This window comes from Pelodiscus sinensis, chromosome 8 (assembly GCF_049634645.1).
Source record: "Pelodiscus sinensis isolate JC-2024 chromosome 8, ASM4963464v1, whole genome shotgun sequence".
Taxonomy (NCBI): Eukaryota; Metazoa; Chordata; order Testudines; family Trionychidae; genus Pelodiscus; species Pelodiscus sinensis.
The window spans coordinates 10,411,118-10,431,204 of NC_134718.1; the positions used below are offsets into that span (position 1 = coordinate 10,411,118).

Genomic DNA, 20,087 nt, shown 5'->3' on the forward strand with positions numbered 1-20,087 from the left:
CTTTCACTTTCAAAAGACCCACTTTCAAAAAAGCAATCGGAAGATACGCAAATTCCTGCAGAATTTGCATATTCTCTTTCGAAAATAAAATGTAGTCTAGACATGCCCTTTGTGTATTTGTTTATATATATTACACACACACATAAACATACGCATACAAACACACACTATATTTCCTCTGACAAGAAACTCTACCAAATGTATGTTAAGAGTACAGCTTTTCCGGGGGCAAACTGCAATTGGGAATCTGAAAACCTGAATTTAATATTCAGCTTCACAAAATTCCAGGATCTTCATGCAATTCCAGGGGGGATGACTTTTCATCCAAGCTGACAAAGGATCTCCTCACCTTCTTCCCCTCAAGGTCCTGCTGGAATATTCTGTATAGTCTGTATCTAGCAATTTCTGAGGCTTCCATTCTACAATCTAGCACATTAGAATATGTAGCCACAGCGTGTTTCATGCCTGATCAGGCAAAGGGACCTGCAAAGGCAAACCCCTTACACTCACACAGAATCTCACTCATGTTATGTGGATTCTTTAAGAAAAGAAGGCTCAGGATCAGGACCTTAAATTCTGACTGTGGTTCCATAGTTTACATGTTGGTCACCACATGCGCCACACTCAGATGATCTGTTGAAATAAGGAGCTTTGATGAGAGAAATGGACAAGCCAGTTTCCTTCCAGAGCTTTTATGTTTTTCAGTGTAGGATTCTACAGATGACTCCACTGTTCAGAAAATTAAGGTCACAAGATAGATGGATTTAAAAGGTCTTTTAAGAGCTTTTAAGAGGTCTTACAGCAATGCTTCACACACCTTCTCTATTACAGACCAACAAGCAACTGTCAGAGGTTATATACAGACCTAATGAAATGTCATAGTGAATTTACATTTAGGGTTATATATTGTATGCAGGAATCCCACAGGCATCAGACTTGCATATACGGATCAATATTAAACAGCCCAAATCTCCTGATCACAGTTGTTGCTTCAACTGTGCTATGCTGGGAAAAAGTGTGATGTCTAATGGTTTCCATAGTAACACTTTACAGCTATGTGATGTGATGGGGGTAATCCAGTGATATATTAGAGCACTTCACCTTAGAAAAAATAAGAAGCAAAATCTTTGTCAAACATATTTGTTGCAAAAGCCACTCCATAGTGCTACTTCAGAACAGCAATTGAGACCTGCTAATAGACTTTTAGTTTGCCTTTTAAAGCACTGTCCATGTCCTGGATATTGTGGGTGTGTGTCTATTTTTACCATTTACATTTTTAATATTGAAATGAATTGGGTAATGAATTAGGAACTTTGGAGACTGACAGCACATTTTTTCCACAGCAAATGTATGGCCCAGACAACAGCAGTGTATTGCACTGCAGGTGCCCAATTGCTGTTCTGGAATGAATAGCTAATGTTTGAAGATAGTTCTGCCTTCAAGGGGCTTTTCCTGCCTGACCGCTCTCGTGACATATTCACATCACAACTGGCAACCTGCTCACTAGAAAGAGAACTCACACTCACCAAGTGGTTTCATACAGTCAGGCAGAGGATGGGAAATGTCTCAATCACTAACCATCTTGGCCAGCTATGACCTCTAACCTAAAAGCAAATGTTCTGTAGTTCACTATTAATCTCATGAGCCTCCAATCCTCTTCTGTTCCTTTGCTTCTGTTTAATACGTATTAAAGAGAGGCAAGACAGGCTTTGTATTGGAAGCTTTGAACCAAGGAAGCGCCTACGTTACAGGTATGTGCATGTATGCATTTTGTTATACATGGGTACTGGGAGGGGTGTCCACAGGTTAAGGCAACACTAAATACAAATCTAGAATGTGATCTTGAACGGATAAGAAAATGGGGTTTCCTCTTCTAGGGAAATTTTTGACCATTCATTGGGAATGGTTTGTTGTTGTTTTTTCCAGTTTGGGGTTTAGTTTGTTGATGAAAATTCTAACATTTTCAAGAAAAACAGATGCTGCATGAAAATGTTAGTTTCACTGAAAATCCAATGTCCCCATCACAAACAGTGGAGAGAATATTTTTTTTCAACCAGCCTTAACAGGGTTTGATTTTTTTTTTAATTTACTGAAATAAGTGGCTATGATAATTGCAACGAGAAGTTTTTTATGGTTAGTAGTTAGCAAGTTACACTGAGATGACTATTTTAGTAGTCATACCTGAGCCAAGCAAATTCCCGAAAACATCTGGTTTTAGAGCAACAGCTGTGAAGCATAACTAAAGCACAATGCCTTCTGAGGATCCAGAGACCATCACGGGTGAGGTGCCAGTGCCCCACCCTTCCAGAGGACACAGTGCCGCTTCACTCTGCACCTGGTAACCTCCAATTGAGCCCACTCCCTGCCTTGCATACCCAAGGGAAAGACATTCTGCATGTCCTCTCTTTCCATTGCAAACCTGTGCAAGGGTCAGGAAGTCTGATTAGCTTGTGTATAGGTTAACTGATGTAAAACTGAACACTCTGAAGGTAGAAAAGTAATTCAGGAACATAGGCATTGCTAGCAGCAGGTACATTGATTTCAGTAACAGGTGCTTCAAAAGAAGTTGAAAGAAAACCTGAAACAGGCAATTATGTCCATGAAGGAAGGGGTTCCATCCTAACCTTGGACAGGGAGTGATCAGTTTATACCTCAAAACACAAAGGATTATATCCCTCATTGTTTTAATCCCATCCAGTGTAAATGATACAATGCCAATTGTTATTATTCATATTTGAATCTTTTTATTGTATTGCTATATAAAAACAAGTCTAATAGCCAGAGAGTCCAATCCACCTGATTCCTATCTCATGAACTTCCATTTTAAATACTAATTTAGAAACTTAACTGAATGGGTTTGCCAAAGAGGACAGAGAAAAAGAATCTCATCCTAATTCTTAATAAGAAAAAAAGCTACTTACTATTTAAAGTGCTGTGCTAAACACAAGGCATTGAGAAATAAACAGCACTTTACAATTCCCTAAAAGCAAGACTAAAGGCATCGTTGCAAAATTTAAAATAAATAAAATGTGTAACTTGTAAAATACAGAACAAAAACAACAAATAGTGGCTTAAAACTGCAGTGACTTTTATATTGTCTGAAATACTAATTAACATAGATCAGAATTTACATCATTCTTTCTGGCAGACTGGAAGAAAAAGAAAAAGTGTCACCTTTCAAATTAAGTCTACAGTCCACAATAAACTGTAACTTCAAGAATTAAGAACAAAAATGGTGAATATTGATTTCATATTACTCTGCAACAGTTTTGGAACTTTGAAAAGCATTCTATTGGATATTATCATTCCCTTCTTTTTTGTTGTACACATCCCTAAGAAAAGTGAAACACAGTAGCTACAAATTTGTAACACATAAAGGGTTATATACAGTGTGTTTAATATCCTTTTTTTAAAAAGTTTAAAAAAAACTGTCAACACAATACAGTTAAAACCAAAAAAGAAAGAAAAAAGAACTGTAGCTCCAAACAATGCATCCATTAAAAAGAGTTAGGTCCGTAAAGTGAACTTGACAAAGTCCTGCAGGAATATTAAGTACAGCACTCTAAACTGGAGTTCTAAGGAAAAGCATATGGTAACTGATTTGCTGCTACTGGAATAACAGGTGATGGAATTCCTGGAATCTGCATAAACTTGATGTACTGATCAGCTGCTGACAAAGTAATTCTGCTCCCTGTGACTTTTAATAGGTGAGCAAATGATTTGGTATAAGTCATAGAAGTGAGAGATGGAAAAGATTTATTAGAACACCGTGAACACTCCTTATGTGGATACAAAGCGTAGGATATTTTAACTCTGACCCATCCACAGGGGAAGGAAAAGGGACGTACTAGTGAGGAAGGGTCCCAGCACATACTAAGTCTCATGCCAGACACAGGGGTCAGTCCCAGTATTTCTGTTGGGGATTCGAAGTCGAGGACATAACATACATATGAATCTGTGAATATTTACACATCTACTGCGGCAGCTTTTCCTAGGTGGCCATAGGAATAAGACTGGTGCAGAAGTTTAAGAAGATTTCTTTTGAAATTTCAGCTGGTATCTGTTGCAGGCTCTTTTTCTAGCATTTGCGATATAATCGTGCACTTTTTGAAATTGGTGGGACTCCTGGGTGCCCCAGGAATGGTGGACTGGGGACTTGTTAATTATTCTTTCCCAAATGCTAGAAAACCTGCACTAATTTAAGAAGTGCATAGTAAAAAGGGTGCACATCTCCCCCTGCCTGAAGCGTCCTTCATTACCTCCCTAACTTCTTCCATAGACGGTCATAGAGCTGGGTATTTTAGCGCCAAGATGTGTAAGCTCCTGGTTTACTTCTGGATGAGGTTTCTCCTGCACACAGTAAGCCCGGAGACAACTCAAACACAAAAAGGTTCGGGCCTGTGGTGGCAAACAATCATTTAACTCAGTAAATACATTCGGTCTGTTTAAAATGTATGTTTAGAAGACCATTTAGTTGTACCTTTCCTAATTTTCCCTGCAAGACACATGAGCTGCTGCTGCTGCTGCTGCAACTGACCATCTCCTAAAACTGGATTGTCAGTCCAAGGACATTTATGAAAACACTATAATAAACCGTTCGTTAAAAGGCAGCTTGCTCTAGCTTTTGACTCTCGAGGGTGACGTAGTAGGTGATTATGTCAATCACCCTTTAGAACTGTCTATATCCTATGTGCCTTATGGCCACCAGCAGAGGCAAGGACTAAAAATATAGAGGGGAAACTCCAGACAAATCTAGCTACATACCCCTTGCTTGGGAATTTGGTTTTATCTTTTCATAGGAACCAGTATTTTCCAAAAGACACATAAAATACAACTATGTTTGTAAACACACCCACCAAACCTCTCCTTCCACAAGGTGATATTTCAGTTACTTTTATTAAACAAGAAATCTCCAAGGTATCTGCTTTGCCAGGTATTTTTTCTCTAAGTCAGACCTGTATTAAAAGTTTTACTTTACCCATCTATTTAATTGCCACATTTTCCATTGATAGCACAATTGTTATATACCCAAGTTATTCCAAACTGAAATTAAGAGGCTCTTCTTAAGGCAACTTTATCTTAAGCTACCTGGACACCCCAAGAAAGATACTAATGAACTGTATCACATTTCCCAAGATGCTACATAATTACCTTACTTTATAACTTTTTCCTGTCTCCAGTTAAAGAAAAAAAACCAACCCTCTTGTGTAGCCAGGTTATGCCAGATCATATGGGGGTGGAGGTTGGGGGAAAGCAGGCAGCTCACTGTACGTCAAAGCAAACTAGCAACCTAGCAACCATATATTAAAAGGTGTGTGTGTTCTTGTCAGTGTTTGTGTGCCAGGAATAACTAAAGCAGATATTATTCCATGTGTAATCCAAAAAATGTGAAAAGGGAAGGGGAGAAACTCCAGCTGCCAGTCTATTTTGGGGTCTTAAATTGCCTGTCAAAATCCACTTTAGTAAATTCGGAGCCTTAACGCTTTATGTCCCATTTCTCTGAAAATGAAAAAAAAAAGTGGAAAGGATCATAACGATCTGTATTTAGCCAGGATCAGACTCCTACTTTGGGGTATGAAGAGGAAGGGAAGCTGGCATTTCTGCAAGCATGTTCATTGCACTCCTTGGGAAGGTGCAAATGGAGGGAGGACTCCAAAGCACCTTGAGGTACTCTGTCCCCGGAAGATTACAGAGGAAAATTGGATCCAGAGCGGTGACTTACAACATCACAAAACACACTACATTTACCACACCAAACAGAAGCCAAGAGCGCTGGGGGAGCCTGTCCTGCGGACCTAGCCTCAGCAGGGAAGGAATCAATTCGGCCAAGTTTTTCCTTCTAGGTGCCATGGAAGAAAACAACTTCATTCAGCCAAGGCTAACCACCCACTAACCTCCCCCCTCCGAGGTTTCTCAAATCTAGGGGCGAGTCCGTTTAGGGAACCATCTCCGCGGTCCTGTCCCGCTGTGTCCATGGGCAGGATCGACCCTGGCCAACAGAAGGGGAGATGCGGGACGCTCCTGCCATTCTGGGGGGACACTTCCTAACGAGGACACCCAAGAGAGCCACCCTCAGCCGGCGGCTCCGCTCTGGACGGCGACCCTACCACAACACCGCCGCCGCCACGCGCTGCGCAACCCCAGGGCGACCCTACCATAAACACGCGCGCGCCAAACACCCTGCGCTCGCCGCTCTTTGGAGAACGCCCCTGGTCGAGGGAGGGGAAGGAAAAGTGAGGGAGGGGGAGGTCTCACCTTGTTTTTGACCCCGCAGTGGCAGCAGACGGTCCACAGGTACTTGAGGGTCCTCCAGAGCAGGATGATAAAGAGCCCGCCAAAGAAGGTGACCATGGACGAGGCGAGGAAAGCCCACCACATGCGCTGGCCGCGGCTGTCGCAGGGCACCTCCACGGTCACCGGGATGATGAGCGCATCCATCTTGGGCACGCTGAGCGGGGACGAGGACGAGCCCGTGTGGAGGTGGCTGGCGCCGAGGCTGTTACTCATTCTAGCGCCGCCGCCGCCGCCTCCCGAGGCGCTGCTGCTGCTGCTGCTGCCGACGCCGCTGCCATTGGCCATGGCTAACACCCAGCAGGGTGCGCGGGGGCCCCGGGGAGCGCCCCCCGCCGCCAGCGCCCCCCAAAGCGCCCCCCGCCGGCCATGCCCAAGGCCCCGCTCCTGCTGCTGCTCCGCTCAGACCCGCCCCACCGGGCCGCCCCCTGCCCGCCTCCAGCCGGCTAATGCGTCCGCGCCACCCGCGAGGGAGCCAGCGCTGCGCCCCCGCCGCGGGGCTGTGCCAGCTGCTGCCCGGGCTCTCCCCGGCGCTGGCTGAGTCTTGAACTTGTTTATGATGAATAATCCGCCCCCCCCCCCTTTTCCCCGCCGCCGCACGCGCGCACACCCTCCTCCTCCGCCAAGCCCAGCCCCTTCCTCGCCTCCCCCGGGGGCTCCTAACGCCTCCCGAGCCGGCCCGGCTGCGCCGCCTCTCCCATGCTGCAGGCTCCTCCCGTGGGGCTGGGGCGGCGCCCCCCTCGACCTGCCCGCGGCAGCCCCCGCCAGGCGTGTGGCGCGGGCGGGGCCGCCGAGCGCATGAAGCGGGGTGTCCCCCCCCCCCTTCTTCCCGGGGGGCGCGCGCGCGCCGCTCAGCAGGGGCCGCCGAGCTCCGGCTGCCGGCGGCTCCCCATGCCCGCGCCGCGGCCCTGGCTGGTCCTGCTGCCGGGCGCGTCCTTCCCCCGGCTCTCCAGCCTGCCCCGGGGGCAGCGAGCCGCGTCCCAGGTGGCGAGGCGCAGCCCAACAAGTCCCGCCGGCCGCGCCGCCACCGGAGCCAAGATGGGGATGGAGAGGGAGGGCGCAGAGAAAATCCCCCCCGCGCACGCACACACACACACACACGCTTCAAAGCCAATGTGCTCCTGGCTGCTTTGGTGGCTGCCGTGACGTACCGGCTAACGCACGGTGCCTGTCACGGCTCCGGGCCTGGCTCCCCCCACCCCGCCAGCCGCTCCGTGCAGGGGGAGAGCTGGGACTGGCATCCCCAATGCAGGGCGCAGGGAGAGAGGCGCGCATGGAGATGGCAACCCGGCCTCTTTCTTCCCCCGGCAGCAGCGAGGCCCGCGTACTGGACCAGGCGCAGCGAAAGGCAGAGGGAGCGCAGGGGCGCTAATGCTGCGGGGGAGGGAGATGAACGAGCATTTCTGCCCTGTTGAATCGGATCATCCTCCTAACGCGGTGTTTTGTTGGGCGGGGAAGGGGGGAGAAGCTGCTCTCCCCGGGGCTGCTGGGGCCGGTTGAGTTGCAGCAGCAGGTGCCAGAGGATACGGGGCGGAGCTGCTGTGCGCACAGCTCGCTGGAAAGAAACGGGGGGGGAAAGCAAGGCAGGGAGAAGCGACGGGGCTGCGCGCGTGGCCCGCGAGACGGTCCAAACCCAGCGAGCCCAAACCCGGTCCAAGGCAGGCGCCCCCAGGAACCGCAACCCAACCCCCCGGGCGGGCCACGCAGCCCCACACATCGGCTGCGACGCGGGGCTTTCTCGGCTCCCGCTCGCAACACCCGAGAGCCTCCACCGAGTGGGGTTGAAGCCCCTCTTAGCCACATGCCCCTCTCCCCCTTGCGTCTGAGCGACGCGCGGGGCAGACCCGCACCCCAGCGCATCGGGCTGTCGGCGCGCACCGAGCCACCATTATAAAAGAATCAATGTTTCGCCTTGGCCATGAAGCGTGTCCTTTTCTGCAGCTGTCAGGGAGACACTCAACAAAAATCGAAATAACCGCACGGGAAGGCTGCATTAAGCTGCGGTACGGGGCCACGTCTGAAAAATGCACTAACCCGGCCTGGGCTAAGCACAGGGCGATGTGAGCCAACTGGGCACATGTATTAGTGCCATCTGCTCCCCAAAACACCGACCCTGTTCCACCACAGAGGCGGCTTCGTCTCAGGGACAGGCTGATGGCTTCCATACCTAGGAGACCTCCTCAGGGGAAGCATGGAGGTTAGGAAATACAGGTCTACACACCTGGCCCCTTAGGAAACTGGCTGAGGGCCGGATTTCTAACACCTGGGCACCAAAAGCTTAGCAGCGGAGGGCTCTGACAAGGCAGGAGAAAGGGATCTAACTGGCGGCAAGTAGGTCAGGTTATGAAGAGCTCTCCCCCCCCCCCCCATTACGGTGGCGTCATTAGCCTCCCCCCTTTGCTAACAGTTATTGACTGGGCATAAATTCTTAAAAGCCCGCAGAGACGCTAGACAGGGTGTAAAGGTGTAATTATTAAGTAATCCCACACATGAGCTAGGACTAGAACCTGGATAGCAGCTCAAGTAGATTAGAAATGAAGGAGAGAGCAAGCACCCTTCAACCGGGGTTCTACATACATAGGAATCTGTGCAGGATAAATTTTATGAGCACTGAGGCATGGGTGGATGTGCACCTCCTATAAATACACAGTGCTGGCTGGCTGTGGATTGTCTGTTGATCAACTGAGCTGCATTAGAAACTCCCAGGTGGCCACTCAAGTGCTCAGCATACAGAGAACACTAGTCACCAGCAACTTTGGAAAAGGGGGGAAGGGGAAGAAAGAGAGATCAGTAGATTTCCCAGTAACCATCTCTGGACACTGGGATTTGCTGTGCAGACTGGTCTGTTCTCTCTCAATGGCAGTGGCCACATCTACAAAGAATCCTCTTATTAAAAGACTAGGATCAGGATAGATCTTAGACTGCACTAATCCCTAATTAAGGTGAGGTTTCTTTAAAAATTGGCCTAAGCCCATTCATACTCCTTTATATCAATATTCTAGCATTCAGCTTATTGTAGATATTTGTAAAAAGTTAAGTTGAGACTTCTGCTGGTCAAATATTAGTATTACATAACTAGCCAAACAGTACAGAGGAAACTATACATTGTAATTTCATCCTAGATATCCAGTTTGAAATCCTTCCTGCTGTGTACTTACATAAGGTCACAATCCTGCAAAAGCTTATGCCGATGCTGAACTTCATGCTCTGTGTAAACTAACTAACTTCAAATGATATGATTTAGGTAATCAGTTAACGGAGAGTAAATGGCAAATTTTGAATCGTTGCTCTGAATTCTTCATAAAGCATCAGTGAGCAAGAACTATCAGATGAAGAAATTTATGAGTATCACAAGCCACACAGAAAGCAGATAATTTTGCAGTTAGGGCATTGATTTCTGAATTCATAGAAATAAAATTTGTAATGAATTATTCAGACTAACCAGATCAAGAAAAGCCACTTCTTTGCATACATTTACATACATAGTTTAGAAAAAAGTGCACAGAAGCTGCAATCTTAATTAACTTGTATTAACAGCTGCATTTGAAGTTGCATTCAACTAGGTATTTAAGGCTACATTTTCTAGAGTCATCTTTTCTGAGTAAACAAACCTATACACAGGTTCCTTTACTTAGTATTTCAACAAAGAAGAGCTGAAAAGCTTGTTTACATAACCACCAATGTTTAAATATCTAATGAATACTATATTTTATTTTACTTTTGTCTGTGGCTAGCAGGTAATAAAATCTGAGACATGATCCTGACAAGGTGATATAAATCAAGATGGTCTGGTTTTGGAAAGCAATATTTCAAAAGCAAGAAAACAAGTCTTCTTTATGTAAAACAGTTCCCTCTTGTGGATATTCTGTGTACTCTCTCAGATAGGAAGTATTTAAAATATTCCTCAAATGCCTACAGTTTTTTTAAAACTTGCCTAAATCCAAATTAGAGATGTTCCCAGCAAACAAGACAATTCTTCTTAGGGTTTAAATATATAGGATTCAGAGAAATGGATGAAGGAAACCAAAGGAGTCTATTTTAGCAGAAATATTTGCTCTTAAATATTTCTTCATATATAATCAATTATGAAGTATTAAACTAGAAATAAATAACACAAGCAAGAGCCAGAAACAGGCTGGAGGACTGGACACATGTATAGGCATATATTACAATATTCTTCTCTGATGCTTGTAGGAAAGAAGCTTTTTCACATTGCTATGAATGGGAACAAAAGAAGAGAAGGAAAACATATCAAAAGGGGAGAGTAGATAACAGAATTTGGAATGTGAGTGTTGATTTCTCACTCACCTCTAAACTCAAATACTGAGCAAGGGTGCATAAGCAGAACTCCCAATACCAAAAAGACCAAATTCATGCCTGGAATAATTCCATTGGTGTCCATTAATTTATACCCGAGACTGTTTTTAGCAACCTGTTGCTTCCATTTATTATTAAATTTAAATAATGTCAGGTTGACAATCTGCACATTTGAAGGAAAGGGCAATTTTAAATGGCACATTTTGCTCTCTACAGTTTAATTATAGCATATATGGAGAAATTAAAAAAAATAAGGAAATAGGTTAATAGGAGAGCAAGTGTGACCATTTGTATTTGTTATCTGCCCACATTTGAACCAAATTTTACCTAATCAGTGATTGGAGCCTAGGACCTGAAGCTTATAAGACTCCTTGGCTAGATCTACATTACAGTCATACTTTGTTATAATTACAATGCACAGGCTTGTGAAAAATCAATATCACTAAGCAATGTAGCTAGCCCAACCATATCTTCCATGCCTTCTGTAGATAGTGGGACAAGCTTTCCCATCAACCCAGCTGCCAGGTGGAGTTATTAAACCAACATGGGAGCTCTCTCCAGTTGCTTAGAGCATTTTCCCAGAACCTGTTAAGCGGGGTAGCTGCACCAGTATAAATGTGCAGTCTTGATCTAGTTTCTATGCCACATTATGACATCAGGCAAATCATTCAGTCTTCCTGGATAGAATCCACAAAGGTACTCTGTGGCACCTGTGAGCCGCATAACTCTTGCTCATTGCTGCCTAATCCTGTATGCTTCTCAATACACAAGATGCCTACATTTTTGTAGTTAAAGTTCCCTAGGAGCCTGTGTTTCTGTCACTGAATGCACCAACTGCAGACTCCCTCTTATCTAGATGCCCATCTCCTGCCTGAACTCCAGAGCTAGTCACAGACTAGGAGATATAGATGCTCAGTCACCTACTTGGTGTGTGGGGCCCAATCTGGTAGGTGTGCTCAGAGCCAGTGTTCCCTCTTTTTTCATCCATGTGCGGGACACATTTTGTTATGTGCACTGAGGCATGTGTGGATGTGCACCACCAGTAGACACACATGCTGCCAGCTGTGGGCACTCTGCCAATCAGCTGCGTGGCATTTGAATCTCTCCTAGATAGCCACCCAACTGCTCAGCTTATAGGGAACACTCCTCAGATCCCACCTACCGGATTAGGCTCCGTAGGTGAGTTCGCACAAAAAAGCAGGGTGGGGTTAGGACCTCCGTTATAGCTGTCCCCCTGTAATTAAATACTTGCATAGTTAAATAGCGATTGAGCCTGAGGAAGCGTTTGTGACTTTAGAGTCTAGTGGTTATACCACTCACTTGAGAGGTAGCACAGCCCTTTTCCCCAGGGGGGAGTCCTTACCACCAGACTGGCACCTCTTTCCTGCTTGTGCTAGGGCAGGGGTCTCCAACCTTTTTAAGCACAAGATCCCTTTTTTGAATTTGAGTGCAATCCAGGATCTACCTCACACCCAGATACCTGACCCCACCCTTCCTCACTCCCTTCTCCCTCACTCCCCCATCCTTCCTCCCTTTCATCAAGCAGGGGTAGAGGGTTGAAGTGCAGACCCTGGTCTTGGGTTAAAGGATTTGGAGTTGCTCTGAGCTGAGCCTGGGGCAGAGAGTTGGGGTGCAGGAGGGGGCTCAGGCTCTGTAAGGGAGTTTGGGTCTGGGAGGGCTCGGGGGTAGGGCAGGGACTTGGGGTGCAGGCGGGTGTTTGACTGGGACAGGGGTTCAGGATGCAGGCTCCAACTGGACACTGCATGGTGCAGTGGGGCTGAGGCAGGCTTACCTCTGCCCTGGCCCTGCACCACTCTCAAAAGCAGCCAGCAAACTCCCTCCATCCCAACCCCTGTGTTGCCCCCCTCCATTCTGTGGAGATAAACTATAGGGTGAGAGAGGGGGCACCCTGACATCAGCACCCCCTCCTCTTCCTTCCCTGCCCAGCAAGTGGGGAAAGGCGGGGGCAGCTCAAGGCAAAGAGCAGGAGGTGCACAGCGGGGGGGAGGGGCAGCGGAAGTGCTGGCACTTGACAGCCTCTTGGCCAAAGCAGTCAGGATCCCGTCAGAGGCTCCAAGATCTACCGGCAGATCCCGATTGACTGCTTGGTGAGCACTGTTCTAGGGATTAGCTTGAGGCCAGTGCCCATGTCCGCGGTCTGCACCCCAGCGGTGAGTCAGGGGAGGGAGGAACTGGGCCCACCCTCTGCTTTGGCTCTCACTGCTGCTTCTCTAACCTTGGTCAATCCTGGTCTGTTTCCCTGGGCCACTTCCCCATGGCGCCCCCAGCACATTCTTTGCCCTCACTTCAGCACGTTCAGCGGCTCGGTCCCAGGAGCCAGACACTGTCCTGACCAAGGTGTTTACAGATCTCAGCCCTCCAGGGACACAGTCCTGATTCCCTGGGCTCCCACCAGCAAGTGATGCTACTCCACACTGCAGCTCCCTTTTATCTGAGCCTGCCTGGCCCTTGGTTGCCCCGTGACAGGCAAGGTCTCTCTCAGCCTCTCTGGGCCCTTGGAGGACTCACCTCCTTTACTCCTTCTAGGACAGCTTATGACTAACTCCTTCCATGACTGTGTGAGGTAGGCACCCTATCACATCCCTGTTCAAAATCCCCTCTCCTCAGGCAGAGGACTTGAGTCAGGGGTCTCTGACCACCGGCCTACAACTTATGAAGCCTCCTCCCCCGGAGGTGTGAACTTGTGTGCAGGGCCTGAGTCAGTGGGCAGCCTCTGGAGAAGGCCCCGCATGTGACTAAGGGGATAAATGTCTTTCTTCTCCAGCTTCATAATCAGGAGCACAAATGGGCATTTCCCTGCAGAGTGTGGACTTAGCACCTAACTCCAGGAGAAGGATGGGGCTTAGTTCACACCTCTTCACTTAGCATCTTCCATTAGCCAATGACATAGGCAGCCTCCCGCAGGCTTTGTGGACTGTATTGCAAGGTGCCTATATCTTCTCAATCCTTGTATAGGAAGTCTGGGTGTCCAATTCAGGCTTTGTGATTTGCAATGTTGTTTCTGTGATTGTCTAGCTGCCTAAAATTAGGTGTGAATATCTAGTCCCTTTTATAGATCTGGGGCCCTCTGCTTCCCAGTATGTGGAACTGGAATAATACTGGAACTGGAATAATATTCCCCTGCCTCACATACATGCTAGGAGCTTTATTAACAATGTTCACAAAATGCTTAACAGCTCTGGATATGTACTATATAATTTCAAGGCATTATAGCTTCATATAAAAAATATCTGGGCATTGTCAATAGTGTAGAAGAGAAATGTTCTGTAGTTATAATTTAACAAAATAAACACCACATTAAATACAAAGGGGTTTAGATTACAGAAAAACCTACACAGTTTCACACTTTGGAAACTGGCTAGTTCCGGGAATTCCTGCCAAAAAAGCACAAGGACCAGGGAAGGATTCCAGTTTGTTTAAGAAACATTCACTGGGCTAAAGGGAGACTGACTCTAAAGCCCCATGTTTAAAGTACTCACCTGGGATGTTGGAAAGCGAGAGTCAAGTCCCTATCCCGAATCAGAAAGAGCAGGGACTTGAATCTGGGTTTCTGATGTTCCACATGAGTATCCTAACCATCAGACTGTTCTAGGATGGATGCCATGTCTCTCATTTTCATTCTGCATTGTATCAAAACAAAAATATTTAAACACTATCATTTTTTACAAAATTATTTTTTTTTTCCAACCAGCCCTCTTTTTTGGCCTACTTGAGGCCTATAGTGGAGGAGAAGGCGGCAGTCTCATTTTACCACAAAGAGGGATGATGAAGAGAATGCTTTTAGCCTAAGGGCTCTTAGAACATCCTATGAAACCACAAATGCCACAACTGTTTGCTTCATGGCCATTTCAGAAAAGGTTATATTTAAAATGAGATTATGGGTCCAATAGCAATAGTGACCAAGCAGCCTCAGGTGCATTAAGCAAATATTTTTCCAACATGAAACATGTCAGTGTTGCAACCATTAGGTATGTAGAGTCCAGTTGGTACAGCAAGGGCTAGGTTACCACCAGTGAGATTTCTTACAGTTGTGGTTTCACCCATGTGAGTTGAGTAATTTATGACCAAGTCCCCACTTTGAATTTCTGTCATAATTGTGGGACAAGCTAAAGGTTTATAATACATGTGTGATGCAAAAATGATCAAAAATGAAAAGACTAAAGAAAGGAATAATAATAATAATATTGATTGGTTAAAGGCCTGTATTACCAGTTAAGGCCTTTGATTTCAAATTATGTAGAATTGGGTTCTAAATACACATCCATATGTTCAAGCTAATTTTACATTTATCTCATCCTTTCCTTGTATTGGTAATTCTGAAGCCACTTTGAAATGTTGTCTTTTGCCTTTGCTCCAGAGGCTACCTTCCCATTTTGGTCTTGTGTGTGTGTGTGTGTGTGTGTGTGTGTGTGTCTCTCTCTCTCTCTCTCTCTCTCTCTCTCTCTCTCACACACACACACACACACACACACACAACCTTTTAGCCCCTTTATGCAGGCAAAATCTCTGTCAATTTCGGTGAGATTTTTATTGAAATACTAGATCCCACACCATGGCCTTGATTCATCATTTAAAAGCTGACACCTGATTCAAAGAGAGCTGCATGGATATTAGTAACAGCAAGACATTTTTCTAAACACTAAGCAAACACAAAAAGTGTAGTGTAGACACAGCTAGAGAAACAGAAAACTAACTTGCAATGATTCTCAGCTAGAACTCTTAAACACGTTAAGCTCTTGATCTCTGTGACAACAGACCAAATCCTCTGCGGGTGCAAATCAGTGTAACACCACTGACTTGGATGGAGCTGTACACATTTACACCAGCTGAGGATTTCAGAGCTTTTAAAGTGTAAAATATTTAGTTACGTGGTGAGAATAGAATTGTCTATATGTGGAGCTAGCTTGAGAGAGAGAGTAAGAGCATGAGCATTTAACCAGTAAACACTATCTACAGTATTACTACTTCTTGTAGACTACAGAGGACCTATGCCAGTAGACACCAGCTAAAGACCTACTCCATTGCACTGTGTCTACCTCTAGTCCTTGTTCAAAGAACAAAATAAGTCTCTCTCCTGGCAATATACCACTTTTATAATGCCCTCCCAGTAAAGTTATCAAGGAAATTGACAAATATTATATGAATTCAGCCTCATCAGTCCCCTGTGAAACACAGCAGCTGAGTATTACTATCCTCGCTTTTCAAGCAAGACTAACAAGCAATATCAATTCTTTAATACTGGGTTCTCCCACTGGTTGGGCCTGCTTATTAGCTGGACAGCAGTATTTCTCAGCAGAATGGCTTGAGTAGGTTTCCTACCACTCTTGGTGGTTCTCTTCAAAAGATGCTGTAATCCACAAACTCAAACAAACAGAAAATTGGCCTCATCCATAGCAATCCAGAAAATACCTATATAGACTAAATAAAGAGTAGTGTCTGCATCTGTGGAGTATCTCCCTCCACCTTCTGCTTACACTCTTCCCTCTCCCTTAGGTCTTCTTACATGTATCAACCCCACATAACATATGTCCTTTAATAATGATATAAGTGGGCCCTGGAGTTAATGGGCCCTTATTTTCCTCTTAAAAATACCAGTTTATTGTTATTCAATTCGGTGGAGTTATTTGGTTCTCTCAAATCTTACCTATGTAAGACGACTATCAGCCCCCACCCAATGGAAAACGGTATATAGTGTAATGCTAATACTAACATTGCATTAATGTATTACTGGGGATTCAATTAAAATACAAAAATATCAATAGCAGCCAAAATGAAGGTGCTGGTGTAATCACCACTAGGCGGATTTGAACCTAGAACCTCTAGAGCTTAATGGAGGAGCTTCTACAGCTTGAGTTATAAAACCAGCTGGCTCTCAGCTTGGGCTGTACAGCTCCCTTGTTCTTATCTCTGGCTGTAAGAGACCTAAGTGCCACTACATGTGACAGTGACCCACACAAGGTACGTGGGTTACACTAGCAGCAACATTAACTTGGCTACCTTTTACAGACTGATGTCCTATAGTGTGCACTTAAGAACAAACAATAGTAATATTATGCTACATGCGTAAGGAAAGCATGCTAGGCTCCCCAGAATCAGACAAATAGCACAGGTATGAAGAAAACCCTATCATTACTGTGAACGTCAGTCTTTGTTCCAGCCAGTATTTTCCCCAGGAATTGAAATTCAGGTGGGGTTGTTTGAATATACCGGGGGAGGGGAGGCTTGAAGGCTAATCACTGTTGACATCATGAGAGCAAGGGTGAGCTGTAGGGTATCATAGTAAAAACTGAAATACATTTCATGACAACTTTATTAGCTTTCACTCATGGTTTAAAATCATCACAGAAATTAAAGTTGGCTACTCAAACTTATTATGAAGCATTACATGTAGATCCTTCTTGGTGTCTTATAAATCTGCACTACTCTTTGGTGTCTTCTTGGATGCCCGTTACTTCCAGTCCTTCATGATATACTCATGATCAGGCATAGGAGACTTTTCTGAAAACACAAAATTCTATTCAATGAGGGGAAAGAATGATCAACTGTAGCTGTTGAGATTAGGAGCAGAAAGAGCTGAATTTCTACTTCTGTCATCCCAGGAAACATAGCACAAGGATTGGGTCAAGCCCTTAGTGATGATAAATAAGAAGTTGAATCTTCATTCGTTTGTCATATAATATTCTACTTTGTGTTCAAAATTCTCTATTCTGTCCTGATCACATGGCAGCCCCGTTGCTGGGAGTGCCTCACTCCAGTAAACTGTTCGTGTTTTATAAAACCGGCATCTGTAAAAGCTATGTGCGGATTGAGTAGAATCCAGAAATTGCTATTGTAGATTTGTAAGACTCAAGTCTGTGTACTTTTCCAGCTGGCTTAACCACTTCTTGTTCTCTTCACTTAAGGAATCAATATAAGTGTCTGCATTAGTCAACTTCTGGACTGAAGTCTTTACTTCTTCCAGTAATTTTTCAGTGGCTCTCTCTCCCATCGACTTCCCTTACTCCTTGCAGAAGCAAGACTACCAGCATCGACCGGAGCACCCCCTCAGTTCGAATTAGTGTGTCTTTACTAGACCCACTAATTCAAACCCCAGAAGATTGACAGTAGCTGCTTCAATTTTTATCTGTAGTATAGGCGTGGCCTGGCTGATCGAAGGATAGCTTATATTTCCGGACAAAGAGCATTTTAATTGGGTTTTATGACCCAAGTGGTTTCAACAGTAGATTTAGAAGAGAGAGTGTGGAATAGTCTTCTATGAACTTGGTAACAAAATAGTCCACCAGACTCACTACTTAAATCTGTCCTATCTAGGTAAATACTTTTTCCAAAGCCAGTAACAACAGTTGCAGTCATTTTAGGACAATAGAGAAGAATCATTCATGAGAAAGCCAGCAGGTTTTCCCAGGCTGCACTAATTTAAACTTGAGCCCCAGTGTACCTTTGTTTCCAAGATGTTCAGTTGTTTGGATTCTTGCTGGGGAAAAAAAATAGTATAACACCGCCATTGCATTTATGGCTTTTTGATGTTTTTTGAAGATTCAGCCACACATACTAGTACTAGCTAAGCAGATGGCCTCCGCAGTGTATATAGGGGAGATTAGGGTTATCCTTTTCTCTTAGGAAAGCTTGTACTCCACTATATCTTCCAGAGAAGTTTGTAGCTCCATTGAATGCATAAGCAGCCATCTGTTTGGGGTTCAGTTTACAAGCATTTAACTCTAAGATGTCACAGATGCAGCTGATGTGTCGTCGATAACCCGAACATCTAGAATACATCTATGGGCCTACCACAGACATTTGGGTAACATGCAATGATTTCATACTTCATGCCTATTTGCATTTGGTGTCATTAGCAGCCATGCATGCACATTTTTTTAATATGGTGAGAGAGTTCTTCAGTTTTTCAACAGCTGAGTCTTTCACTGTTGCACTACACGCTCCTAGAGAGTCAGCTGAGTTTTTTGCAGAAAGAGAGAGTGCATTTGTCAGTCTTGTTCAGAACCAAATGTCCAACTTCAGGGTTAACAAGTGCAATGCCTTTCACTTTTGTCTCCAGTTTGTAGCCTGTGATATCTCTTGCGTACATAGAAAGTATGATGCAATAATCAGGATTTCCACTTTATTCACTAATAATCTAGAAAAGAAGGTGAACAGAGAAGCGGCACAGTTTGTGGAGGATACAAAGCTACTCAAGAATGTTAAGTCCAATGCAGAAGGTAAAAAGCTACAAAGGAATCTCTCAAACCGGGGTGGCTGGTCAACAAAATGGCAGATGAAATTCAACATTGAGACGTGCAAAATAATACTCATTGGAAAAAATTATCCCAGCTATGATACAGTGATGGGTATACAATGATGGGTTCTACAGTAGCTGTTATGCCAGAAAGAGACCTTGGAGTCACCATGGGTAATTTTCTGAAAGCTTCTACTCCTTGTGCTGCAGCAACCAGAAAGGTTTTTGGTATGTTAGGGATTATTAGGAAAGGGATAAAAATAAAATACAAAATCTCATCATGTCATGATAAATTCACTGAATGCCTACACGCAGAATACTCTGTCCAGTTTGGGGTGACATCTCAAAAAGCAGACAGTGGAACTGGAAAAGATTCAGAGAAGGGTACTTGCTAGTAGCGGTCTGAAGAGGCTCTCAAGAACCGATGATTTCAGTAACTGCGATCATTGAACTGAAAGAAAATATGAAATCACTGCTGACAACAGGTGTAGGTGACAAAATAGGAGCAGCATGGTAAATAAGGCTGAGACCAGGGCAGTGATATAGAGTGAGCGCTGGGGAAGCTGGACCCAGGCAAACCATCAAGATTTCACGGAGCCAAATGCAAGGTTCTACCCTAACCCCAAAGCATGCAGGCCACACCCCTAGAATGGGGAACTGTCTCCAGTGACTCTGAGAAGGATTTTGGGGATTATGCTAGGCAAGCCAATCAACTAGGGTTACCAGATGGCTTAAAAAAAATACCAGACTCACTTGATCTCAGATGGGGGCAGGGACCAGAGGTGGGGGGAAGCAGGGCTGGCCAGGGGAGATGGGGGGGGGAATAGTTGGTGGGAAGCAGGGCTGGCCGGGAGGGGGTTGCGGGGAGCAGGGCTGGCTGGAGGAGATTGGGGGAGGGAGAGGGAACTGACTAGCGGGAAGCAGGGCTGGTCAGGAGGGGGTCAGGGTGAGCGGGGCTGTGGGGGGAGAACCAGCCAGGATGGGAGCAGGGCTGGCTGGGGGGGAGGGAGAAATTGAGGAGAGTAGGGCTGGCCAGGCAGGGGGGTGGGGGGGAGAGAACCTGCCAGTGGGAAGCAAGGCCAGCCGGAAGGGGGCCAGGGGGAAGAGAGAATCGGCCAGCAGGGAGCGGGACTGACCCAGGCGCACACAGATACCAGGGTGCTGCTCGTCCCGCACGCGGTCCTAGCGACGCACAGCGAGTCCAGCCCCAGGGATTCCATTCCGC

The 20,087-nt window shown here is 45.6% G+C and overlaps 1 protein-coding gene and 1 long non-coding RNA gene across 28 annotated transcripts in view; both read right to left on the minus strand.

Annotated features, from left to right (window-relative positions):
* Positions 1-7,377, minus strand: part of KCNMA1 (potassium calcium-activated channel subfamily M alpha 1) — a 742,164-nt gene extending 734,787 nt beyond the window's left edge. For 5 of the 27 annotated variants that reach the window (XM_075934722.1, XM_014569145.3, XM_025180272.2 and 2 more), the window contains exon 1: positions 6,256-6,882. In XM_075934722.1, the coding sequence (XP_075790837.1) occupies positions 6,256-6,579 (324 nt within the window). In that variant the 5' untranslated portion in view covers positions 6,580-6,882. Of the gene's footprint in view, positions 1-6,255 lie in introns of all 27 variants that reach the window. The other 22 variants (XM_075934711.1, XM_025180271.2, XM_075934716.1 and 19 more) reach the window with 9 other exon arrangements.
* Positions 7,378-14,113: 6,736 nt separating this feature from the next.
* Positions 14,114-20,087, minus strand: part of LOC112544316 (uncharacterized) — a 43,346-nt gene continuing 37,372 nt past the window's right edge. The window contains exon 4 of the long non-coding RNA XR_003087659.2: positions 14,114-14,249. This is a non-coding gene — a long non-coding RNA (uncharacterized LOC112544316). The remainder of the gene's footprint in view (positions 14,250-20,087) is intronic.